Source organism: Electrona antarctica, assembly GCF_951216825.1.
Source record: "Electrona antarctica genome assembly, chromosome: 21".
NCBI classification, from domain to species: domain Eukaryota; kingdom Metazoa; phylum Chordata; class Actinopteri; order Myctophiformes; family Myctophidae; genus Electrona; species Electrona antarctica.
Window position 1 is genome coordinate 7,293,059 of NC_136802.1, and position 18,988 is coordinate 7,312,046.

The 18,988-nt window shown below is 44.7% G+C and overlaps 1 protein-coding gene across 1 annotated transcript in view; it reads left to right on the plus strand.

The window, feature by feature from the left end:
• adgra3 (adhesion G protein-coupled receptor A3) overlaps positions 1-18,988 on the plus strand; it is a 70,782-nt gene that overhangs the window by 44,600 nt on the left and 7,194 nt on the right. Inside the window, exons 5-17 of the mRNA XM_079491631.1 lie at positions 372-443; positions 999-1,073; positions 1,779-1,939; positions 4,230-4,443; positions 5,537-5,701; positions 6,524-6,713; positions 10,156-10,305; positions 13,582-13,740; positions 14,081-14,257; positions 14,778-15,021; positions 15,689-15,897; positions 17,186-17,310; positions 17,964-18,087. Coding sequence (XP_079347757.1) covers positions 372-443; positions 999-1,073; positions 1,779-1,939; positions 4,230-4,443; positions 5,537-5,701; positions 6,524-6,713; positions 10,156-10,305; positions 13,582-13,740; positions 14,081-14,257; positions 14,778-15,021; positions 15,689-15,897; positions 17,186-17,310; positions 17,964-18,087 — 2,065 coding nt within the window. The remainder of the gene's footprint in view (positions 1-371; positions 444-998; positions 1,074-1,778; positions 1,940-4,229; positions 4,444-5,536; positions 5,702-6,523; positions 6,714-10,155; positions 10,306-13,581; positions 13,741-14,080; positions 14,258-14,777; positions 15,022-15,688; positions 15,898-17,185; positions 17,311-17,963; positions 18,088-18,988) is intronic.

Sequence of the window (18,988 nt, forward strand, 5' to 3'; positions counted from 1 at the left end):
GGGTGCCCCACGGCCGAAACGGTCGAGAAATGACAGAGTTACTGTGTGGGGGAGTTAGCATTTAGCAGACACCTATCCCTCTCGCTCCCCCCCCCCCCCCTATCTCTCTGTAATTAGCAGGCAACAGTGCAACACTATCTCTCTCTCTCTCTGTTTCTAGCACAACAGTGCCACTTTTGCCCCTACTGGTACTCTGAACATTGTGACATAGGGACACAGGTTGGGACATAGGGACATTGCTGTTCCTTGGAGTGGTTGCACCACTCAAAAACACAGATGAGCGATGCGGCCATGATTTGCTGTATGGTGGTGTTGATATTATTATTAATCACAATGTTCTTTTTTTCTTCCCCCTTCTGTTTGTTTGACAGAGACTTGTCCAAAAATGAAATCGGCTGCCTCAATGTGGACGTCTTCAAGGGCCTGACAAACCTGGGAAGATTGTAAGTTCTTTAAATTAGTGTAAAGGTGTTAACAGGCACTGTTTGCTGCCATTTAAGGGTATTGAAATATAGAATGAACATTGGAATATAGAGGAGTGTTTGCTTGCCCATATCATGCAGACGTGCTTCAAATAGTTATTCCAGCATTAGCAATTTCCATTTTCTCTCTCTTTCTGTTTCTTTAACCCCTTTTGGTGTTTTGAAGCATTATGTTATACATTAGCTATTGAAAAATAGCAGATCTACAAGCTCATAGCGCGGCACCGAGTGCCGCGCTATGAGCTTGTAGGTCTGCTATTTTTGAAAAATCCTGAAAATGTGTGAATATATATTATTTTAACGTTTTTAACTCAAATCTTTGCTTCTGGGGGGGTCCCTGGAACAACATATTTTCAGATGCGGGTCGGCGGCCAAATACAGATATTTCTAGGGGTCCTTGACATGAAATAGTTTGAGAACCACTGACATAGAAACATAGGGATTTGTAGAATCGTCCTCAGGGTCGAAATGGGTTAAAAGGCAACCGCTTACGTTAACTGTGTTCTCTCTCCCCAGGATTCTGTCGGGGAACAAGTTCTCCTCGTTGACTCAGGGGACCTTTGACAGCTTCTTGGTGTCTCTGAAGACAATGTAAGTATGGTTAGGAATCAATCAACACACTAGTGATCCAATGAGTAAGCATAGCCTCACCTCATGAGGGCTGAATGAATGTATGCTCTGCAAACAGTGTGAGTCACGTGACTTTGAACAAACATTGTTAAAGTGATAGAAGTAATCAGATATGACACAGATTTAACCTCAAGCTAACTGACTAAGTATGTCTTTGTTAATTGTAATACTAAGTAGAAAAAGTGCCCCTCGGGGCACAGGTCTCCACCAGGGCAGGTCAGGTTGTGGCCTCCTGGTGGTGCTATAATAGGCCAATGTGAAAACGGTGCCATTTTCTTCTTACGCCTTGGATGGCAATTGGATTTGGATTTGAGGCATTTTGTTCCAAAAATGTGTTTTGCAAAAATCCACCTGTTGGTGGCGCTATAACAGGCCAATGTGAAGGCCTTTTTTCACTGACGAAAACTAAATGAAAACTAAGCTATGATGACTAAAAGTAAGACTAAATATACTGACAATTTCGTCAACTAATAAAAACTAGACTAGAATGTTAGGAAGGGAAGTGGATTTTACACTTGGTTTCATGCTGAAAATAGCCGATCTACAAGCTCGACTAAAACTAGACTAACACTAACACATTCCAGGTGACAAAAACCAAATTAGGTTTCATGCCAAAAACAACACGGCTTCATAGTCATACTGACATATTATCCATCCCCTCCACAGAGAGTTTGACACCGGCTACCTGCTGTGCGACTGCAACCTGCAGTGGGTGCTGCGCTGGATCAAAGACAGGAACATAGGCGTGAAGGACACCAAATGCTCCTTCCCACGATCTCTGCAAGGCAAGCTCGTTACCTCAATCAACCCTGAGCTGCTCACCTGTGGTAAGAAAGGACTAACACACAGAAGCACATTTACACGTACATAAAGGGATACATATCGATATCGCAACGTTGTCCGACATGCAAGTGACGTTTTTGAGTACAAACTTAACGTTTAACGGAAATTCTTTCTTTATCTGTTTTTGAAGGGCTGAAATAAAGTAATACTCTGTATATTATCCTATTTAGGCCTGAAAATGATTCTAAAAATGTCTTCTTCTAAATCATGAATCATAATCAGAAAATCATGTTTTCTGAAAACCCTTATATTTCTATGTCAGTCGTTTTTCATGTCAAGGACTCCCAGAAATATATTTAATTGGCCGCCGACCCCATCTGAAAATATGTTGTTCCAGGGACCCCCGCAGAAGCACATATTTGAGTTGCACCCGGTGCCGTGCTATGAGCTTGTAGATCTGCTATTTTTCAATAGCTTAAGTTTAACAATGCTTAAAACACCAACAGTGGTTCTCGCCCGAAATGGGTTAAATATATCAGTTTTTGTCAAAACGGCAAGTTGTCCCTTCAAATTTCTTTGCTCCCTCCCTTGAGAGCGGACCGTTGGTGGTGTTTGGGGTCCAGGAGGCTTGTGCAACGAGACAGGAGATAAGAGTACAGGCCAGCGCTGCCTTTGTTTGCACTCGCTCCACATCTTATCAGTTAGACATTCGTCACAGAGGCGGGTTATGAAACACACTGCAGCACAAGCATAGCAAGGGCCACTAGTCAGAGGCGGGTTATGAAACACACTGCAGCACAAGCCTAGCAAAGGGCCACTAGTCGTTATGAAACACACTGCAGCACAAGCCTATATGAAACACACTGCAGCACAAGCCTATATGAAACACACTGCAGCACAAGCCTATATGAAACACACTGCAGCACAAGCATAGCAAGGGCCACTAGTCAGAGGCGGGTTATGAAACACACTGCAGCACAAGCCTAGCAAAGGGCCACTAGTCGTTATGAAACACACTGCAGCACAAGCCTATATGAAACACACTGCAGCACAAGCCTATATGAAACACACTGCAGCACAAGCCTATATGAAACACACTGCAGCACAAGCCTAGCAAGGGCCACATGACACAAATTCAGGGCACCATGCCACCATCTCTCCGTCAAAACATGCCACGAAAGGAGTTTCTTAGATAAATGTGAAAAATTGGACCATATAATCACATTTTGTTGTTGTGTCACACTAAGTTAAGTGTTTTATTTCAAGAAGTCTGTGTTGCCATGACCGTCGCCATCGCCTGAAATATCCATCCCAAGCTTGCCTGTTGTAGCTGTAGTTGTAGACCTCGCTACGTCCAACCAGGGAAACTCCCCCCTGTCAGGTGTCAAGGAGCAACTTGGACACTCATGCATGAAGGAAGCATGAGTTCAAGTCCGTTGCTCTCCCCAGGTTGGCGGAGGGTGTGTAGAGCCCAGGATCACATTAGATAATTGACACAGGAGTGAAAAATGTGTTACAAAATCGTAAAAATAAAATATTGGCTATATCTCTGCTGTCGGGAAGACACCAAACTCCACCAACTCCAAAATGTTCATTTTTCAGGAAATTAAAAATAAACATTTTTCAGGAAATGAAGAAAAGCTACATTTTTTAAAACAAAGCAATACTGCTTCATCAAAGTCGGTGCTGTGACTTTATATATTGTCAATTACTTGCATGAGAGGAGGAGAGGTGGTGGAATTAGTTGCTGCAGCAGACAGTTTGAGAGTCCAATGGAGTTAAGAGGTTTTGTCCAAAGCACTTTTTATTTTACTACTTTCCATTGGTTCAATATTTTCAAAACAACACACAGACGTAAAGGGTGTTCAATAGCACTATTTATGCAAAAAAAGAAAAAAACCTAAAAAATGGAGTTAGGTGGTTTCCTCCCAACAGCAACGATATTTAGATGGGGATGTGCCCAAAACACACTCATCCTGCTATTCAAATTAATGTCCCATCATGTCCTGTCTCGCCTTGTGGTTAGAGTGTCCGCCCTGAGACTGGGAGGTCGGGGTTCAATCCCCGGCGGGGTCATACCAGAGACTGTAAAAATGGGACCCAGTGCCTCCCTGCTTGACACTCAGCATCAAGGGTTGGATTGGGGGTAAGTCCCTGCGACATACTAGCGTCATGTCCAGGGGGTTGTACTTGTACATCAAGCTGCCTCACGCTACAGAAACAGGAGATAGGCTCCTGCCCTATGGGCCTCATAGGCAAGACTACTTACTTACTTATGTCCTGTCTCCCCCATGTCCCTCTTCTGTCTCGTCTCATGTCCCTGCACCTCCCCAGATGCGCCACTAGAGCTCCCATCCTTCCAGCTGACTCCGTCCCAGCGCCAGGTTGTCTTCCAGGGGGACAGTCTTCCGTTCCAGTGTCAGGCCTCCTTCGTGGCCGAGGACATGCAGGTTCTGTGGTACCAGGACGGACGCATGGTGGAGCCCGACGCCGCACAGGGGATCTTCATCGAGAAGAGCATGGTGCAGAACTGCTCCCTCATCGCCAGGTATGTATGGTGCTGCTACACACATTCACTGACTGTTGGTAGTTTTTATTTTATTTTGATGTGTGTTTGTAACAACTTGAACGCTCCCCGCGTGCCTATTCTAGGCGAACATCCACCCCCCAAGTAGCCGATCTAGAAGATCACGACATGTTGCTAGCTTGTAGATCAGCTATTATTTTGAAGGAAGCGATTTTTGTGTAGAGTGACTTGGGTCTTGTGTATCGAGAGTTTAAGTGGTTAATTTGAGCTGATGCTTCTTCGGTGTTCATTCATCGTGTCCAACCACAGAATGAGATGTTCAGCTCTCGTCCAACCACAGAATGAGATGTTCAGCTCTCGTCCAACCACAGAATGAGATGTTCAGCTCTCGTCCAACCACAGAATGAGATGTTCAGCTCTCTCTCTCGTGGGGTGCAGCAGCAGGCCTTGCGGTGGAGTGTCACGCGGTTCATTTGCATTGCGTCATGCATTATCGGAGACGACGTTATTGTGTGCCAAGATATCTATACGTCCATTCATGCTAAGTGGGATCATGGGACTTGTAAATGATCCCACTTAGTGGTGATTTGAATGGTCTTGGTTCATTGCCACACATGATTCAGGCACTCCACCCACCATGGAACTCTTTTCATTGGTGTAAAGATCTCTTCCTGGTTCTCATTAAATATTTAACTAAATGTTCTGCCGCTGGCCTTTTAAGCAGGTAAATGCATTGTTAAAAGGTAAATGGTGCATTTATAAAGCGCCTTTATCCAGGGCGCTTTACAGAGATTGAAAAAGGAAGAATACGTTTGCATACCGTTTTGAAAGCTCCCCAAAAGCTTTTCATAGATTGTGCATTACATTCACCCATTCACACACACATTCATACACCGATGGTGGCGGAAACCATGCAAGGAACCGACCAGCACATCAGGAGCAATTAGGGGTTCAGTGTCTTGCTCAAGGACACTTGGATTACCATCCGCCTGGCCACTCTACCCCTGAGCCACCGCCGCACATGATTCCGCATTAGTTTCAGTATGCAATTCATATCAGGCATCAACACTTTCCACTGTTCTGATAGACATTGATAGACTCTCTCTCTCTCCAGTGCCTTGACCATCTCCAACATCCAGCCCGGCTCCACGGGGAACTGGGAGTGCCGGGTCTGGACCAGCAGAGGGAACACCACCAGGACGGTCCACATAGTGGTCCTGGAGAGTTCTGCTAAATACTGCGCTCCGGAACGCGTCTCCAACAACAAGGGGGAGTTCAGGTCAGCCAACGGAACAGAGGAAGAGAAGAGACATGTGCTGAGACATGCTCAGAGTCTCTGATCTGTGTGTGTGTGTGTGTGTGTGTGTGTGTGTGTGTGTGTGTGTGTGTGTGTGTGTGTGTGTGTGTGTGTGTGTGTGTGTGTGTGTGTGTGTGTGTGTGTGTGTGTGTGTGTGTGTGTGTGTGTGTGTGTGTGTGTACGTGTGTAGTGTGCACGCGTGTGTGTGCACGTGGCACACAATATATTTTAATGTTTACATGTACAGGTATAGTGTTTGAAAGAACTTAATTAGCTCAAGTTGTATTCTACCTAAGCAAGCACAGTTGCACCCCCTTGTGGTCAAAAGGCAAACTCTCAAACTTTTACTGGACACACAAAGTTGCATTTCAGTCCAGTTCTAGGGTATTTGATATTGTCTGCAGTAGCTGTAAATCAGTGGTTTTCAACCAGTGGTCCTGGGACCACCAGTGGAAGATAAACTTAAATGAGTTGGTAACCAAATGGACCCTTATATAGACTCTTGAGAAAGAGTACAAATGTTACAATGCAAATCTTTACATATATCTTTTCAGAGCGAACGTTTTTAACTCAAATATTTGCTTTTGGGGGGTCCTTGGAACTACATATTTTCAGATAGGGGTCGGCGGCCAATTACAGATATTTTTGGGGGTCCTTGACATAAAAATGTTTGAGAACGACTTTGAGAACGACTGACATGGGTTTTTCAGAAAACTGTCAGAATTTAGAAGGCATTTGTAGAATCGGTGTAAAAAGACGGTCTAAATTCCTCACATCTTCTGTGTTGCCTTCCCTTCCCTCTAGATGGACTCGCACCCTGGCAGGGATCACAGCCTACCTGCCCTGCAACAGGCTGTCGGGAAGCGCGGGCATCTCCGGCGAGGAGCAGCGGGCGTGGCGGGAATGTGACCGCAGGGGAGTGTGGGCGGAGGAGGACTACTCACGATGCCAGTATCAGAAAGATGTCACCAGATTTCTCTACGTCATCAACCAGGTCTGTGACGACTGTGATGATGATGGCTGGTTTGTTTGGCTATAGTTACCTGGTCATTAGCAGTGGTACTTTTACTTAAGTACTGTACTGAGCTCAGTGTCCGCCCTGAGACTGGGAGGTCGGGGTTCAATCCCCGGCCGGGTCATACCAAAGAAAGACTCTAAAATGGGACCCAGTGCCTCCCTGCTTGGCACTCAGCATCAAGGGTTGGATTGGGGGTAAGTCCCTGCGACATACTAGCGTCATGTCCAGGGGGTTGTACTTGTACATCAAGCTGCCTCACGCTACAGAAACAGGAGATAGGCTCCTGCCCTGCTATGGGCCTCATGGCTCGACAAGGCTACTTATACTACTACTACTACTGTACTTAAGTACAATTTTGAGGTATTTGTACTTTAATTGAGTATTTCCAATTTCCAGTACTTTTACTTCTACTCCACTACATCTCAGATGTACAATCTCTACAATTTCTTGAAAACTTTAGTTACTAGTTACTAAAGTTTTAATTTTGATTAGAAAACATACATTAACCACTTCAACCCTATACATATTTCGGCCATTTGAAAATAGCCGATCTACAAGCTCACAATGCGTCGCAACGCGACGCATTGTGAGCTTGTAGATCGGCTATTTTCAATTGATTTTGTACACATTTTGAACTTGAACTTCTAAATTGTAGTATTGGTACTTTCACTTAAGTAAAGCAATTGAGTACTTTTTCCACCACTGCTCATTACGTAGTTATTGTGATTAGATTCTCTCGCCAAAATCTGAATTGATTGTTCAGATTGATGCTTCCTGTGTTTGAGTTGCGTGCATTTTGTGAATCCCATATATTTTTCTCTCTTGTCACCTCTCCTTCTCCTCTTGTCTTGCTATTTTTAATAATGCATATTAGAAATATAATTATATTATTCCCTTTTACTTATCTGCTTGGCCTGATCAGTATACAGTACACAAGTACTTTGAACACGAGGAGTGACTTGACATGCCTACTGCCTAGTAATTCATTTTCAATGAGAAGAGAGCAGGCATCTAGGGAGGTACATGAGAGCTTTGTGAGAGGTGTAGCGACAATTGGGCTCAATCATGCGAAACTCTCATTTTCGCTCATCTCAATAGAAGTCTGTGCTACGCGATGTTGACATTGAGTGTAGTGCTTTCGCAGTGGTTGCTCCTACACTTTGAAATGCCCTGCCCCTGATGTTAAAAAATGCAGAGTCAGTCAGACTGCTTTAAGAGAATGCTAAAGACACATTTATTCCGTATTTATTTTTCCCATGTAGTTCTTACCCGACTCATTTTTACACGCCTATGTTTTGTGATTTTGCCTTGTTTATTGGTTTCGTTAAATTCTATATTGTATTTTTACTTTATTGTGCTATGTCTTCCTGTTTGTTTTAACTTGTTTATTGCTTGTTCTGTGCTCACTGTTCACTTGTTCAGCACCTTGTAACGTTGTTTTGAAAGGTGCTTTATAAATACAATGTACTTACTTACTTACTAGTGCGACACCCGCAGATCCAACCAACATCATACAAAGACGTGTCACTCTCCTCATGAAAATAACTATTTTGTGTGCAGGCTGGAGTATGTTAGTTAAAACTATTGTGTGCGAGCCAGAGTGTGTTAGTCAGAACTATTGTGTGCGGGCCAGAGAATGTTAGTTCATTATTTCTAAACCTCTCTCTCTCTCTCTCTCTCTCTCTCTCTGTGTGCCCTGCACTAGATACCATTGAATGTGACCAACGTGGTGACGTGTCTAAACTAGAGCTGGGACTCGATTAAAAAAATTAATCTAATTAATCAGAGGCTTTGTAGTTAATTAATCTCGATTAATCGCATTTTAATCGCATATCAATATTCAACCCGAGAACAGTGAGAAACCTTTTTTTTCAAATGTTTTTTGGTATTCCAGTGAATAGTGACTACGGGATTCCACTCATTTTCAACATTTTACTGTCATTAATATACCTTAGAGTTGTTGTGTGGATATAATAAAGTCCCCCCCATTCTGTGTTGCCTAGAACTGGAGGTCTGAAAAAAATCAGTAACATTATGAAGTACATCTCAGTGACATCACAAAAATGTACTTCATAATGTTACTGTTTTTTTCAGACCTCCAGTTCTATAGGCAACACATCATGGGGGGACTTTATTATTTCCAGTGCACACAACTCCATAGAAAAATGTTGAAAATGAGGGGTATTCCCCTTTAAGCAATACAACTTTTTTATCCCAACAGATAAACAAGAGCAGCAAGTGCCTGCCCTATATAGTGTCTTCAGTGTGTATATGAATACTCAAATGTGCTTTACATGGCGGGGCATGAGAACAACTTTATTATGGGGGTAACATTTCACATGAGGTTGGGGCTGACCCACGCTTGCTACTTCAGTATGTTTCGCATCGAGGACAGCTTGACAGCTTCGTGCTGTGGTGAAATCACCGCGTCTCCGGTGGTCTGTGAGACATGTTAAACTGAAGCAGCTAGCAAGCCTAGCATAGAAGCTAACGTTGGTCATAAATGGATCCTTTCCTTCTGACATTGCACACAGCCATGCCGCTATCCACGCGTCCATCCGATAGCTTTTACATCTAAATGTCCCATCCATGGAGCAAAAGCGATATAAGCGGCTTCTTCATTCGATTCATTTGGGTTTGGGCTTTCTGACGGAGCTGTAGCCTAGTGAACAACTGCTGCTGCTGCTGCTGCTCGCGTGCCGCAGCCTATTCAGTACTACTAGAAACGCACCCAGTGAGAAACGTTCCGCGGTGGGAAAAAAAGGATTTTTGATTGATTGATTGAAGAATTTATTAACAGTTTGCAGAATTACAGTACATTTCAGGCACAAACTCAATACAAAGGCTGTTAACTGTGAGTGGACGACCCAATTAAGCATTACACTTGTTTCCAACAGGGTCCACCATGTTCAAATCATCAAAACATTTAGAGACGTACAAATAGACACTTCTATAGACAGAACAGGAATTCATCATAAAGGAGGTAAAAAGGGAAAAGAAACATATACAGTGAGGGGGAAAAAAGGGGTGGGCGGTGGGGGGGATTCACGTTCAGCTCCGTTAATTTGTTTGTTTTCCTTGGAGGAGCTGCGTTGGGTCCCCAAGTCGGCTCCGTGGCCGTACCTTGAGTTGGCTGTGTGGCCGTGACCGTGACCGGTGCGATTAAATGCGTTAATTTTTTTAACGCGTTAATTTTTCTGTAGTTAATTAATCTCAATTAACGCGTTAAAGTCCCGGCCCTAGTCTAAACCTCTCTCTCTCTCTCTGTGCCCTGCACTAGATACCATTGAATGTGACCAACGTGGTGACGTGTCTAAACCTCTCTCTCTCTCTCTGTGCCCTGCACTAGATACCATTGAATGTGACCAACGTGGTGACGTGTCTAAACCTCTCTCTCTCTCTCTGTGCCCTGCACTAGATACCATTGAATGTGACCAACGTGGTGACGAGGGCCCGTCGACTGCTGGTCTGTACGGACAACGCTGCCAACTTCTCTGACAAGATGGACATCATCTTTGTTGCCGAAATGATCGAGAAGTTCAGCAAGTTTTCTGAGAAGTTCAAGGACGTAAGTACACTGGCTGTCCTCGATGACTTCATAGAGCCTGCTGTGTTGTTCCCACTTTAACAATATATGATTTAACCCATTTTGGGTGGGAACCCCTTTTGGTGTTAGCATTATGTTATGCTTTAGCTATTGAAAAATAGCAGACCTACAAGCTCGTAGAGCTTGTAGGTCTGCTATTTTTGAAAAATCGAAGAACGACTGACAGAAACATAGCTTTTTCAGAAAACTGTCAGGATGTAGAAGACATTTTTAGAATCTGATCTCAGGTCAAAATGGGTTAACCCTAGAACACTAAACCCGGGTGATTTTCACCCGGAGAATTATGTTTTATGTGATTTTCATAATGTTGCTGATGTCTGAGGTGGGTACGGGTCCTTGGGTAGCTTCATGATGCTCAGTGGCATCATAATGTTGCTGATGTCTGAGGTGGGTACGGGTCCTTGGGTAGCTCTGTGACATCATAGCAGGTGTGTGTTTCCGTGCCCACATCCCTGTTGTTTGTTTTTCTTTTCTTTTTTCTTTTCTACAGTCAGGTGTTTGGGTGAATTTGACCCAAGTATTATTATATATTTTTAATCTTTTTGTCACTGAACCATTCTCACATGTCCCAGGAATGGGTGGACCAAAGGAAAAAAAACAGGGTTTAGTATTCTAGGGTTAAGATAGGCATGATATCACACCTTGTCCTCTAGGCATGCATAGAGCGTGATCATCAAACAATGAAACACCACATTCTCATTATAATCAGTGGCCTAACAAGCTGCAAGGCTCGTTGACTGATGTCACTATTTTTTACACGCAGCCCAGCAAGTCCCATCTAGCCCTGGTAATATAATATAATAACCCCAAAGGATAGTGTAATGCTCGCCTCCTGAAGAATGCTCCATACAAAGGAGGTGTTTATAAGGAGAAAAAAAACCTCGTCTACTTCCACCCTTCTGACACACGGAACATCTCCTATGCACAAAACCTTTAGCCATAGTTAAAGACGGGTATTACCATCCATTGTATTAAAATCAAAGCTGTCTCACAGATTCATAATGAAAATAGCTGATCTACAAGCTCACAACGCGTCGCTGCGTTGTGAGCTTGTAGATCGGCTATTTTCAGCAAGTGTAAAATCAGCCATTACGACGGCATCAAGGCCCGCCAAATTACATTTTAGTCGACTAAATCAACTGTAGATTTAGTCGACTAAAATCTTATGACATTTAGTCAACTAAAACTAGACTAACACACCTGGAAGACATTCCAGGTGACTAAAATGTGACTAAAATTAAACTAAACTATTCAAGAGACAAGAGACTTTTAGACTACGACTAAAATCTAAATCTGTTGCCAAAAACAACACTGGCCTTGACATGCAATATTGGCGTATGGATGCTGTTGGGAGGTGTCGGAATGTAAATGAATCTAGTTATTTTCTAATTCAAATAATGATTTAATTAAAACATTTCTAATAATTATCAAGGCAGGGACTTTTGTTAAGAGAGAGCAGAAAGAGCAGCTCCTGTCCTGAGCCACTTTTAATTTACATATCACTATTCAAAGCTACAGCCACAGAGAAAAGGAATATAATCTTTTGTCCTGCAGTAAAAATGCATTGCTTGTACTATATATGGTGCACCAGCGGGTTCAAGGACAAAAATATTTAGTTTTCAAATGGGCCCCGTGCGGGAAGAATGAGAAAGAGGGTGTCTCGTCCGGGATTTTCATTTCCTGCATAGTTGTAAGTTGGAGACAAAGCAACCTTGTCCTCCACAAATCCGCAGGGGGAATCAACATGAGACTGTGGATAAGATAGGATCTGGAATGAGAGATGTTTTTTATGAAGCCGAGGGAGGGGAATGTAGATGGGGGTCAGATTCCCCCCCGCTAGCTGCTGGACTACTCCTGTAGGAAGGCTTTCAGTGGCGCGCCTGCACCAGACAGCCCTCACTGGGGACGGGTGAGAATGTGACACCAATGAGAGAGGAGTCATGTGGCTCTCACTCAGCACTCAGCAGCTATAACATCCTGTGAAGAGGATGGTGATAGATTTAACCCTTAACCTATATACTTGTTGCAGGATTAAACCCGATATACGTTGTTACCAGGATCCACAGACCCTCCCCGCTTGTTCCCCCCCCTCCCCCCCCCCTCCCCCCCCCCCCCCCCCCCCCCCCCCCCCCCCCCCCCCCCCCCCCCCCCCCCCCCCCCCCCCCCCCCCCCCCCCCCCCCCCCCCCATCTACAACAAATCTCGTGTTTGTCAAAAACAGGCCATCTAGAAGCTCACCGCACGCTGCAATGCAATGTGTTGTGAGCTTGTTGTAGTTCTGCTACTTTTGCACTATTATGATGCCCAGAAATAGGGACACTAGGGTTCTGTTTCTGCTGCATTTGTCTTTTTTTTAAATGTTCTGCGCTGAAGGTTCAGTTGCAAGTGATGAGTCAATGCTGGGGTTGTCAGAGGCAATACAGAGTTATGAGGATTCCATGACAAATTGATTCCATGCATCTTTTCCCAATTCTGTTTTTATTAACAAAAGTTTATGGTTTTAAGAGTGATTTGCGCTCCAGTGGAAAATTGGTGCTTCACTGGCTTAGTAGGTAGAGTGGCCGGCTTAAGTTGGAATCAGGCGGTTTCTGGTTCGATCCCCAGCTTAACCATGGGTCCATGTCGAAGTTTCCGTGAACAACACACTGAACCCCTTATAACTGCTTCTGATGAGCAGGTCGGCGCCTTGCATGGTTGCATGGGCTGACAGCTGCGTGTAGCCTAATTGACATGATGTGTTTTGAATTGACCTATAGCTAAGCCCCTCCAATCACAGCTAAGCATAACATGGGTCCACCAATAGTTTTCCTATATGACAAAACATTGTTTAAAAAAAGAAATGCCACGCACATATTTTTCCAGTGCATACGGCAGGCCTTGTTGACGGATTTGGAAGAGATTTTGAAGGTCTGGTTCCAAAAACGAACCAGTGTTTAATGTGTAAAATCCATGATATTTACATTGGAATGAATGAGCCCGGCTGGAAAGTGTCCAAGTGGGAGTGTCTAAGTGGGAGAGGCCGGGTCTTGGCTATAGGTGAATTGTCAGATGGGTACAAGGCTTGCACATTATGCCCATTCCCACTGCATAGACAGCAGTTCAAACTAATTTGTCATTCCCGCTTCTCACTCAACAGAGTGCGGTTCTCCACTGTGATCTGCTACCTTGGTACTGCCAGTACGGACTGACTGTATGCATTTTCTGTTTTGTCTCCTTCTGCATGGTCTCCTCCTCCCAGCTGGGTGAGGTTATCGTCAGCATGGCCAGCAACCTGATGCTGGCGGACGAGAGGGTGCTGTGGATGGCCCAGCGCGAGGCTAAGGCCTGCACCCGCATCATCGCCTGCCTCCAGAAGGTCGCCGCCAACCGCCTGGTCACGGCGCAGACCTTCCCTCTGGTCAGTCCACTTCACAACACTCAGACCTTCCCCCTGGTCAGTCCACTTCACACCTTCCTTCAGGCCTGAAGAAGGCCGAAACGTTGCTACGACTCTTATCAAAATAAACCTCTTGAACTAGCATGGGATCCTTCATATAAAAAAAAGTTTGAGAACCATTGAACTACAGTATGGGAATTGAATGCAGATGGGTTTTTTTAAATGCATTTATTCATGAGATCACTCGCATAACATTTGACATTAAGTGCAGTCATTTTATAGGTTGTTGCGGTTGCAATGCTCTGTCGATTCCTGTCCTGAAATCTTTTGAATAGATTTGAGTTTGTTTTGTTTTGTCCAGACGTCCACCAACATAGCGCTGGACGCCCACATCGCCCGGGCCAGCGACTGGAACGGCATGACCTGCATGCTGTTCCAGAGGCCCAGCCCGGAGCGACGGAGCGACAGCGGAGCCGGACCGCAGGACCGACAGCTCACCTTGAAGTGCAACACCACCTTCTCCAGCATGCTGCACAAAGTACGTCCGTCCGTCCAAACCGCACCTGACGTGAACACATTTAATCAACACATCGTCGATACAATGAGACTATAATCATAGATAATATGATAGTCGATAGAGACGGTATAGTTTGAGTATAATATAACCATGGTATGATAATCTATAGAATGATATTACTATATAGTCTAGTAGCCAGCCCATAGAGCCCCATTGTGAACCCGGACATGTTGAGTACACCAAGGTTGTATGTTAGAAATGTTGAGTATGGGTCCCCAGCATGTAGAAACTGCCGGATGCTAACTTGCATACTGTATGTTGAGCAATTTTCATAATTGGCATAATATGTGACCATACCATTAACAACCTATAGAAGGCAAAAACAATCCAAATTTCATCATGCTTTATGTAGCATGTGACATGACAAACTAGGGGGTTTTCATGATGCTGAATCCATTCCAAGCATTAGTTTTGCAAAAATACACTCCTAGGCTATAAACGGCCACTTATACCTGCTCCCTCCCTCGTCCTCCTCCTCCAGAACACGGTAGTGGAAGCCACTCTACAGCTCCCTCAGTCTCTGCTGTCCCAGTCGCCGCCGCTCCCCCCCCACGCCGCCGCCGCCGCCACGTCCACCGCGGGACAGCCTGACGAGGCGGTCTACAGGCTCCACCTGCTGGCCTTCCGCAACGGAAAGTTCTTCCCCTCCACCAGCAACTCCTCCCAGCTGGCTGACGGAGGCAAGCGGAGGAGCGTGGCCACGCCCGTCCTCATGGCCAGGATGGGTAAGAACAGTATTCCTTTTCTCTGTGGCTGTAGCTTTCAATAGCGATATGTAAATTAAAAGTGGCTCAGGAGCTGCTCTCTCAGAACAAAAGTTCCTGCCTTGATAATTATTAGAATTTAATTATTAATTTAATTTATTAATTAATTAAATCATTATTTGAATTAGCAAATAACTAGATTAATTTACATTCCGACACCTCCCAACAGCATCCCTACGCCAATATTGCATGTGAAGGCCAGTGTTGTTCAAACGTTATTCCAACAACCCCTCTCAACCTCAACCTCCTCATCCCAAGCCCTGCTGGTCGTTCCACCCACAAAACTAAGAACTAAAGGTGATCGAGCCTTTAGTTTTGCCCCGAGGCTATGGAACGACCTCCCGGACCACCTGAAATCTGTGGCCTCTGTGGACCTTTTTAAAAAACATTTAAAGACCCACCTTTTTAGACAGGCCTTTGCAACATAGTGCTCTATTGATTTCTTGATTTTTAACAGTGCCGTTTGCTCTGTCTTACTTTTCTTTGCTTTATTCTTATTCTTATTATTAATATTACTATTGACATGTTTTTCTTTTATTGTTGTGAAGCAATTTGTGACTATGATGTTTGTGAAATGTGCTCTATAAATATAATTTTACTTACTTACTTACTCTGTCTTTGTGTTCAGAGGGTGTGTCCATGAGCGCCCTGCGGAGCCCCGTCAACATCACCTTGCGGCGGTTCGCCCGCGGCTCTGACGCCGTGGCCGCCTCCTGGAACAGCAGCCTGGCGGGGGGTCAGGGGGGCTGGCAGACCGACGGCTGCCGCATCCTCACCCACCACGACAACTTCACCACCATATCGTGCGACTCGCTCGGAAACTACGCCCTGCTAATGGTGAGTACCTGAGATACCTGAGGATAGCTCTCCTGCCCACGGCAATGCGTGGCAGGCTGTCGTATCGTCTGTCAAAACAAGTAAACAGGGGGCACGGTGGCACAGTTGGTAGTGCTGTCGCCTCACAGCTAGAAGGTCCTGGGTTCAATTCCCGCTCGGGACGCTGTGGGTGCTGGGCGCTGCGTGTTTCCTCCTCCGCGTCATCAGTGCTCATACCCGAGGCGGGGTTGGCGAAAGGGCCTTTCTGTGTGGAGTTTGCATGTTCTCCCCACGTCCAACCAGGGAAACTCCCCCCTGTCAGGTGTAAAGGAGCAACTTGGGCACTCAGGCATGAAGGAAGCATGAGTTCAAGTCCGTTGCTCTCCCCAGGTTGGCGGAGGGTGTGTAGAGCCCAGGATCACATTAGATAATTGACACAGGGGTGAAAAATGGGTTAGACAATTGTGGGATAAAAATAAAATAAAAACAAGTAAACAACGCAACAACAGTAGATTTTCTTCAACCCTAGCAAAAATAGCTCTGATCCTCAAGCTCACAATGTTGTGATGCGTTGTGAGTGTGTATATCTGTTGCATACCGGTACTTAACTACTCTGATTTGCGCAAGCAGAGTTTGTCCATGACTGTCCTGAATTTGTCATGGTGTGGCCACGCCTTGTGTGGTCGGCCGGGCACCGTTGGGAAAAGCCACTCGTCACTCGTGGATGTATGAAAGTGGAATAGGTTAAACTGTGCTCGATTTAAGACAAATTGTCCAGCGTGGGACAATTAAATAGAAACTGAACTTGTATGCCAAGTTAAAAATCAATGAGCACAATTGATTTTAGTCTATTGTGCTAAATATTGTCCACCTGCAGTGTACAATCCAGCAGACCATTAAATTGGAATACTTGCTGCAGCGTTGGACGGACCTGGCCATAAGTGCAGTCCATACAAATATAAATGTTTAGTTTTTATTTTATACAAAAGTGCATAGCAATAGAGGGTATGCACATGCATAAAGTGAATGGCAAAATCGAGCGGCAAATCGAGTAGCAAAGTGAGTTTAACATCGTTTAACGTAGTTTAATGCAATCATATTGGACTTTTCTGTGTGGATGTATGGGCTCTCAAGGCCAGAAAGTAGTTTTTTGGCACTCTGTAGGCGTTCCCGCATAACTTCCTGGTTTGATGATGATGTCACGCGCATACCCTCTATATGTTGTGTGTGTGCGTGCGTGCGTGAGAGAGAGAGAGAACTTGTTAATTGACAGACATGTGACATATATAATGTGTCTCTCCTTCTTCAGGATCTTAGCAGCGTAGAGTACTTCTCCCCCAGCATCCAGCCCCTCCATCCTGTCATCTACGCTACTACTATCGTCCTCCTCATCTGTCTCCTGACCATCATCATCAGCTACATCTATCACCACAGGTAAGAGTGGTTTCATGACTGTCACTCAGAAAGTTACACACATGCCATTGATTTTGTTTCCGTTCTTGACTTTGACCTTAATTCGACCATAGTGAAGCCATTATGGGCCAGTTTCCATGTGATGTCTACATTTATAAATGTAGGCATTTTGGCACACAGCATTTTGTAGGTGTTTTGCACATCAAGAGTGACCTACAAAGATCAGGGTAAATGACATGATGAACCAACAAACAACCGGGTAATGGTCAATTAAATGGAGTGCAAGTAAATCAATTCAGTGCTACAAAGCAGTTTTGTTTTTGGCAGCAAGTTTTAGTCATAGTCTCTTGAATAGTTTTAATTTAGTTTTAGTCACATTTTAGTCACCTGGAATGTTTTAGTGTTGTCGACTAAATATCATAAGATTTTAGTCGACTAAAATGTATTTTGGTGGGCCTTGATGCCATCGTAATGACAGTTTTGACACTTGCTGAAAATAGCCGATCTACAAGCTAACAACGTGTCGCAGCGCGACGCGTTGTGAGCTTGTAGATCGGCTATTTTTTCAACTAGTCTCTCTCTTACCAACAAGGTCGACCAGTGGATGTACTAGTCGACTAGTTGCTTAATGCCCTAGTGTGCATTGTAGTTTATCATGTGTCTTATGTCACCAGGTCGGTCCGCGTCAGCCGCAAGTTTTGGCACATGTTGGTCAACCTCTGCCTCCACATCTTCCTCACCTGTGGCGTCTTCGTCGGTGGCGTCAACCAGACACGATATGCCAGCGTGTGCCAAGCAGTGAGTATACTGTACACCCAACTGTGCCTCAACACCTCCCCCCCCACAAAACTAAACAGAATAACTAATTAAAACTCAGCAGCAGAGGAAGCCGATGTCTAGGAGTTCTTATGGATCTTGCTGTTTGCCTAATGGCCAGATACCACCCAGCGTTGGGACTTGTAGTTCTTATGGATCTTGCTGTTTGCCTAATGGCCAGTTACCACCCAGCGCTGGGGCTTGTAGTTCTTATGGATCTTGCTGTTTGCCTAATGGCCAGATACCACCCAGCGCTGGGGCTTGTAGTTCTTATGGATCTTGCTGTTTGCCTAATGGCCAGTTACCACCCAGCGTTGGGACTTGTAGTTCTTATGGATCTTGCTGTTTGCCTAATGGCCAGATACCACCCAGCGTTGGGACTTGTAGTTCTTATGGATCTTGCTGTTTGCCTAATGGCCAGATACCACCCAGCGTTGGGACTGGATGAAAGCACAGGGAGGGATTTACAGAGAAAGATACTGTTTCTGTAGCTTAACCCATTTTGGCCTGACGTTGACATTTAAAAAATGTCTTCAAAATCCTGAAAAACCGTATGTTTCTGTATCAGTGGTGCTCAATATTTCATGTCAAGGACCCCAAAAATGATATGTAATATGCCTCCGCCCCCCCATCTGAAAATATGTTGTTCCAGTCAGGGACCCCCCCAGAAGCAAAGATTTGAGTTAAAATGTTCACTCTGTAATAATATATATTCAAAGATTTGAGGCACATTTTCACGATTTTTTTCAAAAATAGCAGACCTACGAGCTCGTAGCGCGGCACTCGGTGCCGCGCTATGAGCTTGTAGATCTGCTATTTTTCAATAGCTAAAGTATAACATAATGCTTTAAAACACCAAAAGGGATTCCTGCCCAAAATGGGT